The following is a 21,587-nucleotide window of genomic DNA, read 5'->3' as shown; positions in this document are numbered from 1 at the left end:
TGTTCAGGGCCATTACATTAAAAGTACAATCTCCTGCTTAGTCTAGCAACTTGTCCAGCACTTTATATCTCAAAAATTAGTAATTGTTTTTATTATTGTAGAGAGTAAATGGTGTTTTAGAGTTAACCAAATTGTTTATTAATTTCTTTGCCTCACATTCTTTCTTTCATTTTATTCTGTTTTCTTTAGAAGTTGTTTCAGCAAGTATAGGTCACTGGGATTTACCTGAAATTCCTTTCTCTTACAATCTTGAATTATAGTTTAACCTGGTAAAGAATTCAACTTTTGTTTTTTTAAAGAGAGAGAGAGAGAGAATTTTAATATTTATTTTTTAGTTTTCGGCAGACACAACAACTTTGTTTGTATGTGGTGCTGAGGATCGAACCCAGGCCGCACGCACGCCAGGCGAGCGCGCTACCTCTTGAGCCACATCCCCAGCCCCAAGAATTCAACTTTTTAAAAGCATTATTTTTTTGTCTACTGGTTTCTGTGTTGCCTTGAAAAGTCTTTTGTCAATGTAATTATCATTCCTTTTATTTTTTACTTTGTCTTTATTTCTCTTGTTAGCTTTTAAACCTCTTCTTTGTTTTTGGTGTTTAGAAGTTTCACTATGATGTATATAGGAATGAAATTTTTAGTTCTACTTGAATCCCTTCTGTGATTCCTAAATCTGAGGATCATCTCTTTTTATAAATTTTGAAAAAATGATCACCCGTTTTCCTATGAATATTGCATCTCCCAAATTGGCTGTACTTCCTTTTCCAGGAACACCAGGTAGATATGTATTAAATTCTTTGATTCTAGGCTTTGTGTGTTTTAACTCTGTTTCTTATTTTACCTGTTATCTCTCTGCTTCTTTCTGAGAAATTTCTGAGGTAGGTTTTCCAGTGCAATAATTTCCTTTTCAACTATGTCCAATATGCTTTCTTAATTTTTCTGTTGGATTTTAAAATTAAATAATGGTATTTTTCATGTCTGGAATTTCTACTTGGTTATAAGTAAAATCTCCCTGTTCTTTGTTCAAAATAAGTTTTTAAAAATATATTTCTCAGAATTTTGATTTCTTCTTTCATGTTTCCAATCATTTTATATATACTTTATGAATGCTATCTAACATATTCTATTATCGAAAGCTTGCAGAAGTCTGTTACTACTATTTGTGTGTGTATATATGTCTGCTCACCCTCACACTTGGTAGATCATTTCCCTTTATGTACTAGGATTTTAGATGATGAACTTGTGTTCACATTGGCCCCAAATCTCACAGATCTTGTATTAAAACTGACGCCCTTAAACCCAAACAGCCCACAAAGAAAGCCATACCTTCAGCTCATCCAGAATCTGCTCTGACTTTAGTTCATTTTGGTTTTCCTCCCTGGAGATTTCCTGCCTCTTATACAAATTCAACTGTGTACATAAAGGATATTGGTTTCATTTAATCCAACATTTCTTAGTATTTTTGTAGTGGGAAACTCTTCGACTTCTCAAAATGATATACTTCTATTCTGAATGCACTAAGTGAAAGTTCTAAGCAGAGTTAGAATATCCTATGGAAAAAGAAGATTTTAAGAAATTAATACATTAATGAGTGAATTAGCTCAAATTAATTCATTTGAGTTGAGGAATGATAAATACACCAAGTTAATGGCTCATAAGAACTTTACTGTTAGCGGTCTTATGTATTCAAGTTTTAGTCACAGATGTGTGTTCTTTTCCAAAGGAAATTCCATCCTTCCTCGGACAGCCAACCTGTCAGAGCTTCCCCAGATTCACGGCTCACTCAGATAATGGAGCAGCATCAGCAAGCCTTGGTGCAGCTGACCGACGTGCAGCCCAGGAAAGGGTCCTCTTCTAGCATCATGCTCCCCCCCATCTCATCAAGGGTAGAAAGTGAATCCCAACTCAGTCCAGAGAGAAGCCAAAGAAACCAAATGAAAATTATCCGTAGCAATTCTGAAGGCTATCTGTTTCAACTGGAAAAAGGAAAAAAACACAGGAAAAGGAGCAGCATTAAGGTGAGAAGGCACTGGTTATTACCCAGGAACTTTTTAATTTTGATAATACTGATGGACCTGTTTTTTTTTGTCCCCCTGAATCATAGCCCTGGAATAGGGATGGTTATTACTGAACTGCTGCCACAACCAGGTGACCCAGGGTCCCAGGAATGTCACTCCTCTAGCCTGTGTTACTCCCTGGAATTTCCTTCCCTTCTTTCTAGAAGTTGTTGCCAGGGATGCCCATTCCCACCCCTGTTTCAGGTCATCTCAGGGAAGGGGTCTGCATTTACAGAGAGACAATGATCTTCCTTTTATCCCCAGATTAAATATCACGTCTTCTAAAAAGCTTTCCCACCCCACCCTAACCCTTATTCTAAACTGAGTCTTCATACATTTTCATTTCTGAATAGAAGAAAAAGTAGGATTGAAGGGGTAAAAGCCCCTGTTACCATGCATTTCCCCCACCACCGCATACTAGCTCCTTGTCCCTGATCTCACCTCACCCAGCTTCTGCAGTGAAGTACCTAGGCTGGTCAATGAATGAACTTTCCTCCAAAATGTTAACTGCTATTTGCAGAATTCTTTGTCTACAATAAGATTTGCCATTACTAGCACCTTTGTGCACTCAAATCTTTTTATGTCCTATTTATTTCTCCACTGTTTAAAGCAATAAAAACACCTCAGGAAAGAAGACCTGGTTCTAGGGTCAAATAGTGTATTAGTTTGTTATTTATTACTAACAAAATACCTGAGGCAGCCTACTTTATTTTACAAAAACAGGTTCATTTAGCTCACAATTCTGGAAGCTCAAGGGCATGGGACTAGTATCAGCTTGGCTGTGGTGAGGGCCTTATGACAGAAGTCTGTGCAAAAGGGAGAGGATATATCATAAGGCAGGAAGCCAGAGAGCGATTCAGGGGTCAGGATCACTTTTGTAACAATTCACTCTCATAAGAACTAACTCAGGCTCCCACAGAAGTACTTGACGTCCTTCTGAGGGCAGACCCCACAATGACCCAACAGCCTCCCTCTAGACTCCACCTCTTAAACACCTCCCAATACTGCCATATTAAGGACTGAGACTCAAAATGAGCCCTTGTGGACACCCTCAACCCATATCTAGTCATAACAGATAGTAAAGAAACAGCTGGAAAATACATTCTGATTTACAGGTTAACTGGCAAAGGCCGGGTTGGAAATAACAGGCCTGTGAGGAGTCTGGTTTCCTGGGAGCAAACTGCATGGAGAGTTGAGTGCAGGCGATTTGTTGAGGGTGCCCTCAGGAACCACCTTGTAAGGGAGCACAGAGGCAAGACTGGGCAGAGGGAGGGAGTAGGCAGTGACATAGCTGTGACAGAAGCCTCAGGCAAGGTTCTCTAGACTCTGAAGTCAGGATGGCTGTTCAAAGGCAGGGGACCCAGACTTTCGCTCCCCTTTATCAACCAGACATTGACTAGTGTCCACCCTGAGGAAGGCTTGTGTCTTTGGGCACAGCAGCTCCATTTGGCTGCAGGCAGTGCTTAGGGAGAGACTCAACTGTGAGCCATCAGTAGACAGCACGCCCAGCAGCTGGGCCACTGAGTGCCCCAGTCCAGAAGGGTATTAACTCTAGGTCAGTTTTGGTTGGGGGGTGGGGGTGGGGAGGCATTAAGAAAACAATTCCTTAATTTAATTCAATATGTAATTATTAAATCCTTCTAGGAACTGTTGCAGGTGCCAGAGTGTAAAAGACGTATGAGCCGTGGCCCTTCCCCAGAAGCAGCTTTGGATCTGGGAAAGATAGTCATGTAAATGGCAAATAAGTATCAAAAGGAGCACCAAGGGACACAAAGAGTATACATGTCCTGACCTGCAGATCAAACCATGCTCTGGGGATAATTGCAAGCTGAGTCTTACAAGATGGTCAAGAGCTGGCAGAGAAGAAAGACTAAAGAGAATTTCAGGAGGGGCAGACCCCACAGTGTCACAGCTCCTTGGGCCGTGACAGCATGGCACATGTCAGGAAGGTAGAGGCACTTCACGTTGCTGTGACTGAAGCTGAGAAGCACGGGGTGTGGAGAGCTGCAGGCAGAGACTTAGGGGCAAGTCTTAGAGGATTCTGTTGTTCATTCAAAGGAGAAGGGTTCTTATTCTATAGGCCAGAGTGGGACCATTGAGAAACTTTAAGCGTGGTCAGATTTGTATTTTACAAAAAATCTCTCAGGTTATGGTGCACAGGGCAGCTGCAAGATGTACAGAGAAGTTACAGGATTTTGAAATCAACAGAGCTATGATGTGGACTTCTCCGAGAAAAAGAAAAGGAGTGGTCTCAAAGAGAAAAAGGGGACGCTGGTTGAAAGTGAACAGCAGTCATATTATTAGAGAAGAAGAGGAGGATGGCTTGGTACTGGGGGATGACCCAGCTCACACCTGCAGCTCCTGCCTTGCAGCCTCTCTGTTCTCCATCCAGGTCTTCAGCTCACTCACAGCACTAGGGTGCTCAGCCCAGCTCCTTCATGCACCCACACTCAGAGGCTCTTCGAACACCCTGTCTTAACTCCATCCCCCCATATCCTCTGCTCTTCTGGGGTCCACAGTCCCTGCCCAGGCACGGAGCTGGAGAATCCCCAGTTTGAAGCTAGTTTGAAGTTAGGAGAATCCCCAGTTACACTGTAAATAAGGAGACGTGTGTTTCTGGCACTGCAGTCACTCTTTTCCCACAGAAATGTCATTGCTCAGTCGTTAGGTTCAAAGGTACAATTAGTACTGTGTTCAAGTATTTCCTATGGTTTTTTAGACCAGACTAGGAAGCTGGACATCATCATATTATTATTTCTATGGGGAAAAGCATTTAGAGGGTTGGAACCAACACACAGTCAAGGTGAAGGTAGCCTGTTTCCTCCAGAGCCATAGATTACCAGGGCCTAAAGTGCAGCTCAAACACTCTACCTCAGCAGACTGCTTTCCCTGTCCGTTCAATGTCCAGCTTTGGGCTGTTGTTGAAGATGCATTTTTAAACTCAGTTCTCAGTGAGAGAACTTAGTGGCAGTCAGAGACTTACTTAGTCATTGCCAAATTCTGTCTCAGCCCTATTACCTAATATCCCTGGGATTCAGGCAAGAGACTCATTTACTTGAGCCCCCAATTCCTCATATACATAATCAAAATTACTTTTTCTTTTAGTAGATTTGGAGTGGTTAAGTAAAATAGTATATTAAAATTTATTTCCTAGCAAAGAATAGACATCAGCCAAATGTTAGTTTCTTTTTTCTTCCTCCTTCTCTAATTTGAATTCATGTTTTACTGAGAAAAGGTAGAAGAAGTACCTTGGTGACAGTGTGCATCATCAGAAATCTAAGAGCAATGGTAAGGTAGGAAAGAGGAAGGAAGATTTCTAGTTATTGCTTCCCAAACACTCTTTCCAACTGGGAAAATCCCTCCCTTCCTGCTTTCTGTCCAGAATTTTACAATCCCTATGTATCCATTTTTCTCAGTCAATACCTTCAACCTGCATCTGACAAATACACAGAAGCTCTCTTTGTGCTTTAAGCTATTCCAGAAACTAAAATGACTTAGAACTGAGCTATTTGTATAGGACAGCAGGTAGCCAGGGCACCAGACAGGAGGAATCATTATCCAGGTCATGCCCATTTATTAGTCACATCAAATCTCGTGGTTTCCAAGGGAATCACCCTGAATCACATTAAAAATTTGAGGATTTGTAAAGATAATAGGCCCAAGCCCCCTCCTTCTTCTGGCAGATCGGTTGTGGCTGACTTGTGCATACCAGCCATTGTCCCCACCATTCAACACAGACCTCAGCCAGTAAGAGATTAACATTGTGCAAAGGATGACAAACAGTATAAAAATATACGTGGGGTGTTACAGCCCACCACAAAATAACTGCTTAGAGCGGTCTCCGGCAGCTGACTGTTGAGCTGCAGTAATTAACTCATGAGTTTGTTGTCACAGACAATCTGGGCATTGCTGCTTAACTGCTTCAGAGAAGAGGTTTATTTGGATTAAGTTTAGCAACCACAGAGCAAATTTCCTTCACTTGCTGTTTCCGAGTATTTGAGGCATTGTCTTTTGTCCTGTTTTTCAGTAACTTTCTCACACTTACACATCCGAGGAATTTTCTGGAGAATAACCCTGCAGTGTCCCTCACAGCAGGTATATTTCAGAGTTAAAACAAGTCCTCATGGAACAGTCAATGTCATTCTCAATTCAGGCTCAGTGTATTCTGAGTTTTCAGTTAAAAAAAAACAACAAAACACTGGTCTGGTCTGGCTTGAGAACAATTGCAATTAATTATTGGTAGAAACCTTCCATCAGAAAAGCCCTTTGCCACTTTCTGCTGAAGCCACACAGTTCGAGGGATAGGGCAGGGATGGGCCCAAGTCAGCTGTGTGTCTTATGCAAAGACTAGCTGCAGTCAAGGGTTTGTTGAGAGCATGCCTGTATTTTCTAATTTGTCCCCCTATGTTCAGAGACTTAATGGGGTTATCAGTGCTGGATGATGATGATGATGATGATGTTGATTATTTTGGCATTGTGCTACTATGACCTTTTAGTCTTGTAAAAGCCAAGGAGAGGTAAATCAAAGTGAATTCTGGGGATTATTTTCTATAACAGACTTTTGAAGAGACAGAAAGTAGATTAGTGGTTGCCTAGGAGTAGAGGGGGAGGGGATAGGGAGTGAGTGCTGTTGGGTACAAGAGTTTCTCTTTAAGGTGATGAAACTGTTCTAAAATTGGATTGTGGTGATGTTTCACACCTCTTGGTGAACAAACTAAAAACCATTGAATTGTACAACTTCAAATGGGTGAATTTTGTGGTATGTGAATTATTTCTCAATAAAGCTGTTAAAAAAAGACTTAGATGAAGAGAGATCAAACAGAATCACAGTGCTGAGAACCAGTTCAAGATTACTTGCGCCAAACTGAAGCAAATCCAGGATTTTCATTGCCAGTCACCCAGAACAAGCTTCGCTAGGAGGAGCCACCGTGGTCCCTTGAGAATTGTTCCTTTGCTAAGGGCACTTCGTCCTGTAAAGGGATCGACGGCACTGGGGAATGACCTGTTTGGGCCACATGCTCTCCCTCCATGTGATATGTATGTGCAGTGCTGGGCCCTAGGCTCTGGCTTTCTCTGCTAACTAAGATGTTATTTGAGGTGATGGTTAGAACTGTGGCTGCAGGTCAGTGAGCAATTATTCATGCTTCACAATGTGTCTTTTGTGAGTCAGTGGAATGATTAAAAGTTAAGCTGCTTCAGACTAAGGATGAGATTTCTGGGCACTGATCATTTCTTTCTCATCATCTTTGGACAAATTGGATTTATGACTTGGAGATGAGTGGGATTTTTTCCTCTTCCTTTTCATTATTGGTTGACTCTGGCAAATAGTGATTTAGTGATTACAAAACAATGATGCAGAGGGCATATGTTAGAAGAACAAATTCACAGATACAAGTATATTAATTTTCTGAGTTCACTCACCCATTAAAAATTACTAAAGGTTTTTAAGTGTAATAATACCCATTATAATCAAGGTTTTGACAAAAACAGCTATCTTACTACTCCATTGCTAGTGGAAATGCTACCCATGGCCTTAAACATGTTCATTTTATCTTAATAATTACAATTCTATTAATTTACTCAAAGAAATAGAGTATCCCACAAACCTCAGGGCATTATAAATATTCAGTTCTAGAGAAATAGTTAAACAATTAACTATAACTAGACTGTAGAATATTATGCTTAAAAGTCACATTTTTGAAGACCATTTAGTGGAAAATACAGTGTAATGCTGAAATGCTTAAAGAAAAACTATTTTATTTTATTTTGGTACTAGGGATTGAGCCTAGAAGCACTTTACCATTGAGATACATCCCCAGCCCTTTTTAAAATATTTTTTTCCAGACAGGGTCTCCCTATGTTGTGGAGGCTGGTCCCGAACTTGCAATCCTCCTGCCTCAGCCTCCTGAGTCACTGGGATTATAGAACACCGCCACACCCAGCACGTGTGGACAATTTCATAAAAGTACAGAAGGATAAAATGGACAGGAAGCACCCATAGTGGTTTTGCTTGGGAGTGGCTTCTCTTAAAGAAGATTTATGATTTTGAAATGTCCTTTCAACACTGGTTGAAAATATCTTTTTAAAAATTGCATCTGTACTGCACATGTACAGACTTTGTTTTCTTGTCATTCCCTGAACCATGCATATAATATAACAGGTCTATACCTAGCATTTACATTGTGTTAAGTATTATAAGCAAACTTAGAAATGAAAGTACACAAGAGGACATGTATAGGTTATATCCAAACATTCTACCACCTCATATAAGATACTTGAGTATCCTTGGATTTTGTTATCTGTGAAATGTTCTGGAACTGTAACCCCCTTGGATAATGAGGCACAACCATATTTGGCTTTTGAGTCTCTAAAATGGGAGGTGGTGATGAAGAAGCTAATTGAAATACTGTCTGGGGTGAACACTAGATCACTGTGAGTAGGACACCTTTTTATAATGGTTGGTACCACAAGTTCACATCAGTTTCTACTTAAGATTGTTGAGTTTTATGCAGAAATGTTTTTCTGGCATTTTAACTATCTTTTCCAAATTCTATTTTAGAAAAGGGTTCACTAGATAAATTGTTTATCGTAGGATTTCATGTCATAATCAATAGGGACATCCAAGTTTTATGAAGATGCTATGCCTGATACTGGCATCATGCACAGTCAGCACAGAACATGTCCTCTTTGAGATGGTTATTTTTGTCTCCATTCCAAACACAAATTTATATGAGCCTAAAATCATCCCTGTCATACAAACCATCTCTTTGGTATTGTTTTTCCTGCCCCTCCCAGAAAGGAAACCAAATTAATTAATGAACTGAAAAATAAAAGGATTTGGTTTCCCCACAAGGGGAAGTAGCAAGTCTAAACTTCAGTTTTAGTGTTGAAAGCTGCAGTTTGGGAGAATATCTTCATCTGCCCTGTGGTCCAGAGAACACTGGGGCTTTTCCTGCCTACCATTGTGCTCAGAATCTAATGATTGCCTGACTCTGTTGCTCAGTCCTCTTGGGTGTGTAATACTAATAGGAGTTACAGTGTAAAATTCTGTGTGTCCTTCAAAATATCCAGACTCATACTGACTGAGCAGAATGAGTTCCTAAGTGGTCCTCGCCAAGACTCTTAAATGCTAACTTTCTTTTGAGTATTATGAATTGATTATAGTTGGTTTTTTCCTTAAAACTATCTTTTTTTCCCCAACAATCAATAGTAAAATTTTAAAGTTTCTACTTTCTTTGCTTCTCTTCATCCATAACATGCAGTACTATAAATTCATTGAATGGGTTCCCTCTTTTTGAAGCAATGTGATCATCTGATGTGCTTAGATTGCCTCGTCCAGGGAAGTCATTTGGCTTAGCAAACTGCCCAAGACTTGACATCATAGGAACAGTGCAGCAGTGGCAAAGTGGTAAAGTATATGTTGTCTTAAAAACATTAGTAACAAACAACAACCAGACACAGTGGCACACACCTGTTATTGCAGCAACTCAGGAGGCTGAGACAGGAGGACTGCAGGCTTGAGGCCATCCTCAGCAACTTTGTAAGACCCTATTTCAAAATCAAAAACAAAAAGGGGTATAGTAAAGTGCCAGTGGTTAAGTGCTCCAGGGTCTATCCCCAGTATCAAAATAATAACAACAAGCTTGAAATTTTTTATTTATGATTTTCAGAATTTTAGTTTTCTTTATTATAAAAGTGGATAAGTCATAACGTGTTAGCTAACCAGCTACAAATTCCCTAAGAGACTATTACCAACTTACTACCATTAAAATGGAAAAAGTTACCAAGAAATGTCCTCATCCACACAGGCGTCTCTTCTTCACTTTCCTTCTTCCCTTATGTGCCTATTATTGCTGAGAAGAGCACAAGTTCTTAAAGAAACTGTTTCTGTGTTGTTTTTAGAGTTCCAAGCTGAAAGGTTATCAAAAAAGAGATGTGAAGCTTGGAGGCCTGGGACCTGACTTGGAATCTGTCAGAGAAAAAGTGAGTTGTACGTAAGTTTTTTTCAGGCCTGACTCCACCCATCTGTCTTTTCACCAAACTGCATCGAGATGATCCACAGAATCGAGCCCCTATGCAATGCCTGACACTGAATACAGACCCTTCAGAAACAGCACGGGTAATGAAAGAGAAGCCCAGACACACTTTTTACTATCATATGAAAACGCTCACCCAGCATTGTTTTATGCACCCCTGCCCTTCAGTTTGTTTGGAAGGTCTGCACAGAGAAGCAGGACACATGCATGTATGTGAAAGGGAATGTTTGTGTTATATGGTTGTTGGTCTTTCCAGAAAGAGTTATCTGGATAATTTTGAAAAGTGGCTACAGAGAAGACACTTAGGTACAACTTCCCTGGCCCCTGAGAAGTGCATCCATTTTATTCTCTTTCCTCTAGTGAAAGGAGATCTTCATTTAATGTGCTTTAACTGCAGTTGCACTCAGGCATAAAAAGAGAGTATAGTTCAAAGTTGGAAGCAAAAATGAAAATAAATTGGGTAAATGCAACAAAGAAGGGACTGAATGTGATTTAGCCTCTGTTAAGGGAACACTGAGTGAGCTATTGCAGTGATGTTCCTCATCACAGAGGCTCTCTAGGAGAAACATTAGCTTAACCAGGTCACTGCCATCACCTTGCATGTGGCAATCCCATGTCTCCTGTGCTGCCAATTGAATATGCCCAGCTCACTTAAACTAGTGTCACTCTAAATAGAGAGCATAGAAGGTCATCAGGATCTGTGATTCATCACAACCCTGTCTCTCTGAACAGATGCAAAAATTAATACAGCAAAAAGAATATGCAAAACAAGTACAGGAATACAACATGAAGACACTGTCTGTTATGTCCAAACCACAAACAGCAAAAACTGAAAATAAATCAGCCATTCCTCGGCAGAAGGTAAGAAATTCTCATCAAGACATTTATTTTTTTCAATTCAAATTAAAAGGAAGCTTTTGTTATTTTTAAAAAAATATTTATTTTTCAGTTATAGTTGGACACAATACCTTCATTTTATTTAATCGAACCCAGGGCCTTGCAAGTCAAGTGCTCTACCACTGAGCCACAACCCCAGCCCATGTAACTTGGCACACAAGATGCATTTTAGCAGCTGCCATTCCTGCAGCTTCCCATCATCTGTAGATATTGATGTGATAGCAATACAGTCCATGCATGTGTACACACACGCACACGCGCACACACACACACAAATTTGTATGCACTCACACTCAGTGCTGTAAGGTTAACCTTTTTATTTTCCTAAAGTTCATTGTCTCCACATCTTTCCTTCCAAGTATAATATTTGAAGTTTGTCACACATAAAAATTAATAAGGTGATTTCTTAGAAGAAACTTGGAATCCTAATTGTCAGTTTCATTCTCTATTATTGAAATAAGCTCCAAAGGAATTAGTGTCTCTTAATTCTCATGTGTCAAAAAAAATCCTTCATTGTTTTTTTCACGTTCATTTTCCTACACTCTTCTATATGGATTGTAATATACAGGTTCCTCTAGGGAGAAAAAATGATTTCAAGAAATACAGAATGTTCTCCCTCTCAGATGTCATGCAACCAGGAGTCGTGGTTTGAGTAAATTGTGCTGTGGAGTCACAGAGCTCCCTAGGACAGGTCTGTACCTCAGTTGATGGGCCCCTTCCCAGGAAGGACAGGCACCCTTTGCAAGAGAGCCAAGTGATCTTGTGCAGCCTCCAGGAATGTGGACTTCCTGTTCTCTTTCACAGACCAGGGTATTTTCTATTTTTGCCTTCTTCCTCAGACCTTGAAGACCTCAGTCCTCTTGACTGAGTTTCCATGGTGCCACTTCTTTTTTCTCCAATCTTCATATTTTCATGAAGAGCTTCAAGGCAACAAATCTATAATTAGAAATTCCTGTATATTTCACCCACATACATGAGAAGTATGAACTTTTTTCTGTGTTTTAGAATGTTTTCCTCCTCATAGGACTTATTCTTTCACATTTCAGCATGAACTCTAATTAAAATACAAAAGTGATACAAAGTCTGATTTAGAAATCATATTTAGTAGTCTCATTTTTATCATAACACTGGTCAGAACTGACAGCACTAAAAAAAAGACTGCGGTTTTTTCCAGCATCTAGATTTCTATAGATATAGTAAAGAAAAAAAAATCATTCTCTAATGCTTTTCAGAGTTCTAAGAACCTAGGAATAAGAATAATGGGTCTAATAAAGGAGGCTCAGTTTTACATCAGCTTTAGTGATATCTTTAGTCTCAAGCTATAACTAGTCCTCCTCCTTAGGTACAAAATTCTGATAATATATCCCTACCAGAAACTAGATTTTAATAAGATTTCCAGAGACTAAGTAGATCCAACACAAAAGAGACCTATTTTCAAACCCTTGACACTCAGTTTTGTGAAGAAAACTTCCAGAAGACACAATAGCTGTATGCATCATTATCCAACTTTTTCCCCCACACCATAATGTTTTATTGATTGATTGATTCAATGATTCTAATTTGTTATATATGACAGCAGAATGCATTTCAATTCATAGTACACAACAGAGTACAATTTTTCATGTCTCTGGTTGTACACAAAGTAGAGTCATACCATGCATGACTTCATACAGTACTAGAGAAAGCAATCATGAAATGTATCTGGAAAAATAAGAGATCCAGAATAGCCAAAGCAATCCTTAGCAAGAAGAGTGAAGCAGGTGGCATCACTATACCAGATCTTAAACTATACTACAGAGCAATAGTAACAAAAACATCATGGTATCAGCACCAAAAGAGACTTGTAGAAAAATGGTACAGAATACAGGACACAGAAACAAACCCACATAAATACATTTATCTCATACTAGACAAAGGCGCCAAAAACATATATTGGAAAAAAGATGCCTCTTCAACAAATGGGAGAACTGGAAATCCATATGCAACAAAATGAAATTAAACCCCTGTCTCTCACCTGCCGCAGTCTGGCTGGGCAAAATAACCGGGGGTTGTGATAAGCAACTTGTGAAGGTTGATACAGCGGGAGCCGCTTTATTATGGGACAGAGAAGTATATATACCCAACTAATTACACACAGCTTAACTTAATTAACAAAAACTAGATATAGTAGTCAGTCATTAAGGAATCTCCACATCTCAAGGGCTCGCTGGCGTTACTTCACAAACCACTCCCTCTGGCAAAGTGCCAGGCGCCATCTTGACTTGTCTGTGACCCTCAACACTCACCATGCACAAAACTCAAAGTGTAAAGTGGATCAAGGACCTAGGAATTAGAATAGAGACCCTGCACCTAATAGAAGAAAAAGTAGGCCCAAATCTCTATCATGGCAGATTAGGCCCTGACTTCCTTAACTCCTATAGCGTAAGAAATAAAATCAAGAATCAATAAATGGGATGGATTCAAACTAAAAAACTTCTTCTCAGCAAAAGAAACAATCAGTGAGGTGAATAGAGAGCCTACAGTTGGGGAATCAATATCCTAGAGATTAGTGTTCTATCTGACTTGCATGTGGCAAAAAATTAGAACACTAATCTCTAGGATATATAAAGAACTCAAAAATCTTTAACACCAAAAAAAAAAAAAAAATCCAATCAATAAATGGGCTAAGGAAATGAACAGACACTTCATAAAAGAAGAGATACACCTGATCAACAAATGTATGAAAAAATGTTCAACATCTCTAGCAATTAGAGAAATGCAAATCAAAACTACTCTTAAGATTTCATGTCACTCCAGTCACAATGGCAGCTATTACAAACAATAATAAGTGTTGGTGAGGATGTGGGGAAAAAGGCACACTCATACATTGCTGGTGGGATTGCAAACTGGTGCAACCAACCTGGAAAGCAGTATGGAGATTCCTTGGAAAACTTGGAATAGAACCACCACTTGACCCAGCTATCCCACTCCTCAGTTTATGCCCACACCATAATGTTTTGTGGCTAATTTATTTTTTAAACTGGGTGTTTAAACTTGCCTTGTTTGCGTTTTCCATTTGATTTCCATTTCCACCCATATTGTGGCAATCATCTCTACTTATGTTATAAATAAACATTTCATAAAACTGCCTTCAATTTAAGAAATCTAGGACTTATTTCTCATTTTAAGTAAAATTTTATCTTTATGCTTTTAGGCTTTGGAATATGCTAAGACCATCCCCAAACCCAAATCATCAAATCTGACTGATCAAGCATCAAAGGAAAGCAAAAATCCAACATATGGGCGAAGAAAAGAAAGTTTACCTGAAATTTCACTGCTGGAAATACTGCAGAATAGACACGAAAGGGAAAAACAGGCTGTGGCTGCTTTCAAAGTCCTTCACATTGTATAGACAACATTTGGTAGAAGCCAAAAACAATCGGAGAAAAGATGTGAAGGAGAGAAACTCTAACTTAATTGTAACAAATATTGAGCACAGTAACCTAACACTGTCACATACCTGCAGTCCATATCTGCTTTGTACAGATTTAGTAGGGCCCCAGTCAGATTATGGTGCCATGTTTTAATTATTTATTTTCAAATCAATTAGAATTTGGACTGATAAATAGAAAATAAAGCTTTTGGTTTACATTGGATCTTTTGATTTTGTAAACTACACCTGCTACACCTGCTCTTACTTAGAATAATGAAAACCTTGTTGTTACCCAGAAATAAATACATCCACTTGTGTATCTCTTACCTACCTGATAGGAAAAGCATAAACACTTCAATTTCTCCTAAAATGAACTCAATTGGACCAATCACTAGTACATTTTGAGGTAACATTTCAAAAATATTACTCAAATCTCCAAGTTTAGCAAAGGAAAGCATATAAAATTGAAAAAAAATAAAATGAAGGTACATCTGGATGTGCCTACTAAAATAGAACAAATTCAATGTCACTCTAACAGAGCATCAAGATATTAGTTACAAATCCTCCACTGAATCCAGAAATGCCAATTCAGACACACTTTGTCAAAGCCACTTGCTCCAAGTACATAAATTTTATGGGCATCTTGCCATCAAAAATATCTTAAAATATTATCAAAATGTATATTTTCACATAGTTAATAATATTAGATAAGACAAAAGCATTCCATAGTTTACTACTGAATATAAATATGAATAAATATTTTAACTTATTTTATCTTTGGAAGCATTATAAAAATTCCCAGTCTTAGTTACTAACAGTTTTAATTTTTTACCTTCTTTTTCATATTAGATGGGCATTGCATATTCAGAAATGGATAATTTTAACACAAATTTAGGTCAAACATCTTTACATAAGAACTAGCTTTGGAAATTCATTTCCTTGTTGTATTCATTTTAAATATATATATCATGATGTGTCTATATGTAACTTTTTCTTCAGACTGGAAGCAGTTAGAGTTGAGAGTCTGTAATGATAACAAGTATATAAAGAGAAAATTCATGAGTCATCTTTCAGTGGTATTTGGAAAATATCAACATATATGAGGAATTAGTTCAGGAAAATCATAGCCCAAACTTCTGCTAAGATTTATTTGTAAAGAGGCCCCTTCAAGGTACATGGTGAAGACTAGAAACATTATTTTTTTCCTAAATGGCTTTAAATTTAAACTTACTTTGGAAGATAAAAGGATGCATATAGACACAGTTTCCTATTTTCATAATTGAAGGGACAGGGTAAGATTTTTAAATATTTCATTATCTATTCAAATAACTTGAAAGAATCTGGATCCTGGAAAGAGTCTGTCTTGTTCAACTGCCACATTTTCAGAAGAGGAAATGTGGAGATCAGAAAAGGTTCAGCACCTCTGAAATCCATCAGTCATAATGAAGGTATTAAGAGAGTAGCCAGGTCTCAATGCCCTGTCTTACAGCACCACAAATGGTGCTGTTTGACTGTTCATCTGTGGAAAGATGTTCTTGTTTCTCTGTGTGGTCAAGGAACATGGAATGAATTGGTATGAATATCAGTTTGGGTCTGAATTTCCATTGAGTTCAGTTGTTGAACTATTCATTACTGTGTACCTGATAATTTTTATAAATTTTTTTTAGTTGTAGATGGACATAATACCCTTTTTCTATTTATTTATTTTTTTATGTGGTGCTGAGGATTGCCTCACAAGTACTAGGCAAGTGCTCTACTATAGAGCCACAACCCCAAATCCCAATAATTTTTTAATATGTACAATCTGGCAATTTCCTTACCACATTGATAAAGTTATAACAGACATAAAGAGCAACTAACACTTGGATGTTGACCAGTAAGAGAGATACTGTTTCATTTTCTTTCTAAAACATTTCAAAAACTTCCCATAACCGTATTTCTGTTAATAGACTTATGGTTAAATCCTTCCAACACTTTCACACATACTGTCAAAATCCAACACTTAGCCGGAGCAGGTGAAGTGATTTAGTTGATGTCAAAGCATTTCACAGGATCCTTGCCCCCAAGGTCAGTCTTTACCATCCAGTACAAAAGACTCTAGAAAATCAGAATTCTTTATACAGTGCCAAGTGGAATTTAAAATGACTTTGGCTAAAGAAATAAAACATATTTGCTGTACGTTTCAGGTTGAAATGAAAGAGCCATCAAAATGGCCCTTTATTTGGCCCTAAGTCATCTCACAATAGTAAGACCCAGCAAAATGTTGCTAAGCTACCAAGATCCTAAGGCTAGGATAGAGATTTTCCACAAACAGTGAATGACGAATACTTTTTTGCTCCTTTTTAAAATCGTACTGATGACAACAATATCCATCCATCTATTATAAACACAAGTGGATCCATGATCAATTTTACAGCCTATCTGTTTCAGATACTCAAGAAAATAAGAACAATATGCCTATTAGAAAGCAAGGAACTTCAAACTTGAGTGACATAATGAGGGAGGGCCTGTATTTGACCAGATGTTATATATGCCATTGAAAGACATGGTATAATTATGCCTAATCTCTATGAGCTGGTAGAAATAAAGGCCCTGTAAGCCATGTATTCTCTCTTATTACAGTCTCCTTTTTTATGGTGTTTTTCCATCTTGAGTTTCCAACAAGAGCATCCTCTTAAAAAGAGCTTTTTTTTTACAAGTAGCTGAATTTAATGACAGCTGTCTTCTTGATATTGTTTTGTATCATAAGGAGTCTCTTGGGAGTTATCCAGAAAACAAGTCAAGAAAAGACAATATTGAGGAACAAAATAAAAGGTAAGTCTAGCAAAGGCACTGATGCCTAATGGTTCCAATTGGGGCCTTATTATTGGTTAATGAATCATTGTCAAAACATCACAGCAAGCAGGAGCGTGCACAGTCTAGTCTATAGTGAGAAAATGACTCTTCATCCCAACAGTTATTAACTGGGAGTTGTTTGAAAACACGTTCAGTAATTATAACAACACTGGAGCTAATTGAGAACTTTGAGTTGATAGCAAATGGCCTACAATAGCAGACTAGATCAACTCAGGGGGGATTCTTTTCTAATTACCTATTGAAAAATAGCAGAAAATGAATTGAATTTGGGTGATAGTCTACAGATATCCGGACAAGTTTAGCTAATTCTCTTCCAAGATGTGCTTCAAAACATATTATTAGAAGTAGCATTTGGAAAGTTCTTAAGCAAAAATCAGGGTCGCTCTCCTAAATATGTCTTTTTTAAAAGATTCTTTTTTCACCTAATAGAGTAAGACTTGAAAAATGCATATTTCATCCAACTCTCAAGAACTCACAGAATAACTGCAGGGCTTCTGCTCCTTAGTGTTGACTATATTTTCATAATTTCTATTGTAAATAGGTAAAAACAGAGAGACAAAAAGATATACCAACACACCATTTGCCTCTTCCATTGTTTCTTCAGTAAAAAAAAAAAAAAGATTGAAAAGAGTAGCACAAATGAAAAATTTGAATCACTGTGGATTTTGATTATCCATAGTGCTGACTTTACCTATATCAATGATTATACAAAATTGTTTATATTATCAGACAAAATAATATTTCCACACTATAAAGGTGAAATGTGCATTCTAATAAATATATTTAGATATTCCACTTTTTAAATATACTGAAGTAGGTAGGGTCTCAAGAGTAGCTGAAAATCTGATATTCAGAATTGTCCCCTCACCCTCCTGCTTCTAGACTAAGTACAGTATTTGTTTCCACTCACCTGCCAGCCTCATTAAGCAAAGTCACACCTCTTTTCTCATAAAGGAACAGAGAAAATACAAACTGTTGCAGTTTCCTAAGTAAATAGATATCTGTCAATGGAAAGCTTTTTTATTTTTTAATTTTTTTTTTAGTAAAAGATTTTTGATGGCATTTTTAATTCTCTAAATTACTCACCAGTCTGAAGCATTCACATTTTTCATGTTTGGTTACTTAATTTTGGCTCAGTAAAATAACTGGGAAGCTGGACCTTCCCAAAATGTTATGGAAACAATGCCTTACAAAAGGAAGCAAGATGCTAAAAGAACAGATTTTTTTTCCCAGCTCTCTCTACCCTGCAATAGAGGGGCTCTTTGGAAACTGTGAAGAGAGGAAAAAAAGAATTTGGTGGACAGGGTTTATCTCCCTAGCTGCCTCTCCATTCCTTTTCCATTTTCCCCTTGCAAACCTATGTAATGTAAGTAATTAATTTTCAATAAGCTGAATAAATGGTCTTCCGCTATTAAATAGCTCTAACAGGTTGAGAGGATTATGATGATGTGAACATTCCAGGCAAATGTATTTAGTGAATCCTTGCATATTTCTGATAAGATTTTATAAATACTCTTTTACTGAACTGGCATCTCAGGGAGAATGACCCTAATATTGGGGCTGCTAACCTGATTTCTTGGGATAACCTCTGTCACTGAGGTCCTCAAGTTTTGCAATAGATGTTTAACATTATTGTTATAACTGTGGTGTGAATGTGGCAATAGGGAAAATAACTGTCCAAAATTTAAAACCCAGAAAACATGATCAGTCATCCTTTGGGAAACTGACTACACAGAAGAATGCAGAGGACATCAAATGAAATCAACAATGATCTCTGGGCTAAATAATTTGTACCCCACACATACTCTTTCCTCAGTGGCAAATTCATCTCTCAATTTAATCTTATACTTTATTGTTTGACATGCAGACATCTTTCAAAATTAGTATACTGAAGCCCAACTGGCCTTGCCTCATATCCCCACCCTGTCACCTGGCACTGGAGTCTTTTCCCATTCCCCCTGCTTCCACACAATGGTGACACTTTGAAGTAGTGCACATGAGGTCCCTAAATTTGTTGTCTCTACTTAAAATTAGTAATCTCCTATGTCACAAACCTCAAGCACCTATTTTTTAATGAAAGCTTTAGATGAATATCAAAGAACTATTTAGCCATGTCTAATATTTTAATTAGATTATATTCTCAATTTAACCCATTAAATCTCCTTTGATGATCCCCATATTTAGTGTTTAGCATCAGATGCATGAGGTAATGAATACTGGACCTTTTGATTTAATGAGAATTTCGGCTCTTCCAGCCTGCACCTCTTTGTATACCTTTTATTTTCCTGGCTATAGAATTCAGTTAATTGAAGGGGTCTCTTACCATCACACATTAAGGAGTATAAATTAGCATCTCCATTCTGATTGAAAAATGCAAGCAGACAGTTTTGCTTTGATCTGAGGATTGAGCTGAAGAAGGCAGCAGCCCTCTGAAAATGAGCTGATGGTCTTGTTATCTGGGCAAAATACAGATGCGTCCATGTGTCACAAAACACTTAATGTCTTAATTGGTCACCTTCCAATTCTGCCTGCCCTGTTAGCTGCATTCTCTTCAGGAGCCTCTGTGTGTGTGTGTGTGTGTGTGTGTGTCTGTGTGTGTGTGTGTGTCTGTGTGTCTGTGTGTCTATACATCTGTGTCTGTATTGCTTTCCATTTATCCTTTCTGTTTCTCTCCTCTCTTCAGTTAGTTAGGTATCTAGGTTTCAAATTAATCTGAGCCTAAGAAAAATTAAATATAGTCACCCTTCAGAATCCAAAGGAGATTGGTTCTAGGACCGCCCCGCCCCCCCCCCCGCAAGCCAATAACAAAATTCATGGATATTCAAGTCCTTATATAAAATGACATAGTATTTGCATCCAAGCTGCAACACACACATCCTTCCATATACTTTAAATCATCTTAGTTTATCTATACATATATCTCCCTAATACAATGTAAATGATGTGTGAATGTTGTTATACCGTGTTATTTAGGAAATAGTGACAAGAAAACAAAGGCTTACATGTTCTATACAGATGCAATATTTGTAGAGATCAAATATTTTCAATAAGCAATTGGTTGAGTCCACAGATATAAAACCCCCAAATATAGAAGGTTTACTATAACATAAATTCCCTCGGCTTGAAATTTCTAAGAACATTCTGCAGAACTCTTGAGGACCTTCCACAGACAAAGATGTTTAAGGACGGACAATTTCCAATACCCTCAACGCTGCTCCCAAGCCATTGGTACTGCATCACTTACCATGAGGTAGGAAAGGTTATTTTGTTCTTCCTTCCTGTAGACGGAGAAAAGCAGAGAACACACTGAATAAAACCATTGAAGATCTCTGTGCCAAGTAATTGGACCCCATATGTATTCTGTCCTTGGTGGCAAATCCTCCAAAATTAACTTGTTCTTCATTTTGTGCCATCCAGATAACTATCAAAAATCACTTCCAAGAGTCTTGATAGTTCTGCCTCCTGTTCTTACCCTGTCACCAGAAGGTGAAGTCTTTTCTTATTTCCCCTGATTTTAGTCTGTTCTGGTGATAATGAAATTCCCCTGTACCTCAACCAATTCAATTTCATAAAAGAAATATCAAAGTAAAAGATCAACATCTTCATCAGAGCAATCCATTGCTTACTATAAATGACAAAATAACATCAAATTCAAATCATAAGATTTCTGGGTAGATAAGGTAGACAAAATACACACACATTTCCTTTGCTTGACAAGAACCCACTGGAATTATAGTAAAGCATTTTTTAAAGGCATAAACATATAAAAACAGGGAGAAAAGGAAGAGTGACAATAGTAACAAAATTCTGAAAACTGGAAGGCAGGTGGATGAGTTGCTAAAAAGAAACTGGCAGACTCCAAAAATACTAAACTCTAAGCAAAAGGGAGGACCAAGAATCAATGAGACACATTAAGACCAAAAATGCTGGGCTGTGGTTGTGGCTCAGAGGTGGAGTGCTTGCCTCGCAAGCGTGAGGCCCTGGGTTTGATCCTTAGCACTACATAAAAATAAACAAATAGAAATAAAAATATTGTGTCCACATACAACTAAAAAAAATTACAAAAAAAAAAAAAAAGACCTAAGAACTAATGTTGTCAATTACCTCTGGAAATAAGGGGAATGGAGGTGAGACAGGTCCAATTATATAAAGGATTGGATAAAGGTATGTTTAAGAGCAGACAGACCTTTAGATCTATTCCCCAGTTTCCATGCAGCCAATCCCCATTCATCCACTGCCTCATTGAAAGATGATTCTACCTTTTGTAGAAGGAAGAACTGTCTCTACAGTGAGGGACAACTGGCTCTGTTGAGGAGGCATAGTACTAAAGCA

General features: G+C 38.0%; 1 protein-coding gene across 4 annotated transcripts in view; it reads left to right on the top strand.

Annotated features, from left to right (window-relative positions):
* Jhy (junctional cadherin complex regulator) overlaps nt 1-14,620 on the top strand; it is a 68,104-nt gene extending 53,484 nt beyond the window's left edge. For 2 of the 4 annotated variants that reach the window (XM_076846249.1, XM_076846248.1), the window contains 4 exons: nt 1,721-2,015; nt 9,957-10,037; nt 10,823-10,951; nt 14,181-14,620. In XM_076846249.1, the coding sequence (XP_076702364.1) occupies nt 1,721-2,015; nt 9,957-10,037; nt 10,823-10,951; nt 14,181-14,378 (703 nt within the window). In that variant the 3' untranslated portion in view covers nt 14,379-14,620. Of the gene's footprint in view, nt 1-1,720; nt 2,016-9,956; nt 10,045-10,822; nt 10,952-14,180 lie in introns of those variants that run through there. The other 2 variants (XM_076846250.1, XM_076846251.1) reach the window with 2 other exon arrangements.
* Nucleotides 14,621-21,587: the final 6,967 nt, after the last annotated feature.

This window comes from Callospermophilus lateralis, chromosome 2, assembly GCF_048772815.1.
Source record: "Callospermophilus lateralis isolate mCalLat2 chromosome 2, mCalLat2.hap1, whole genome shotgun sequence".
In the NCBI taxonomy this organism is placed as follows: Eukaryota; Metazoa; Chordata; class Mammalia; order Rodentia; family Sciuridae; genus Callospermophilus; species Callospermophilus lateralis.
Note: the sequence above shows the minus strand (reverse complement) of the source record. Positions and strands in the feature narration are given on the sequence as shown.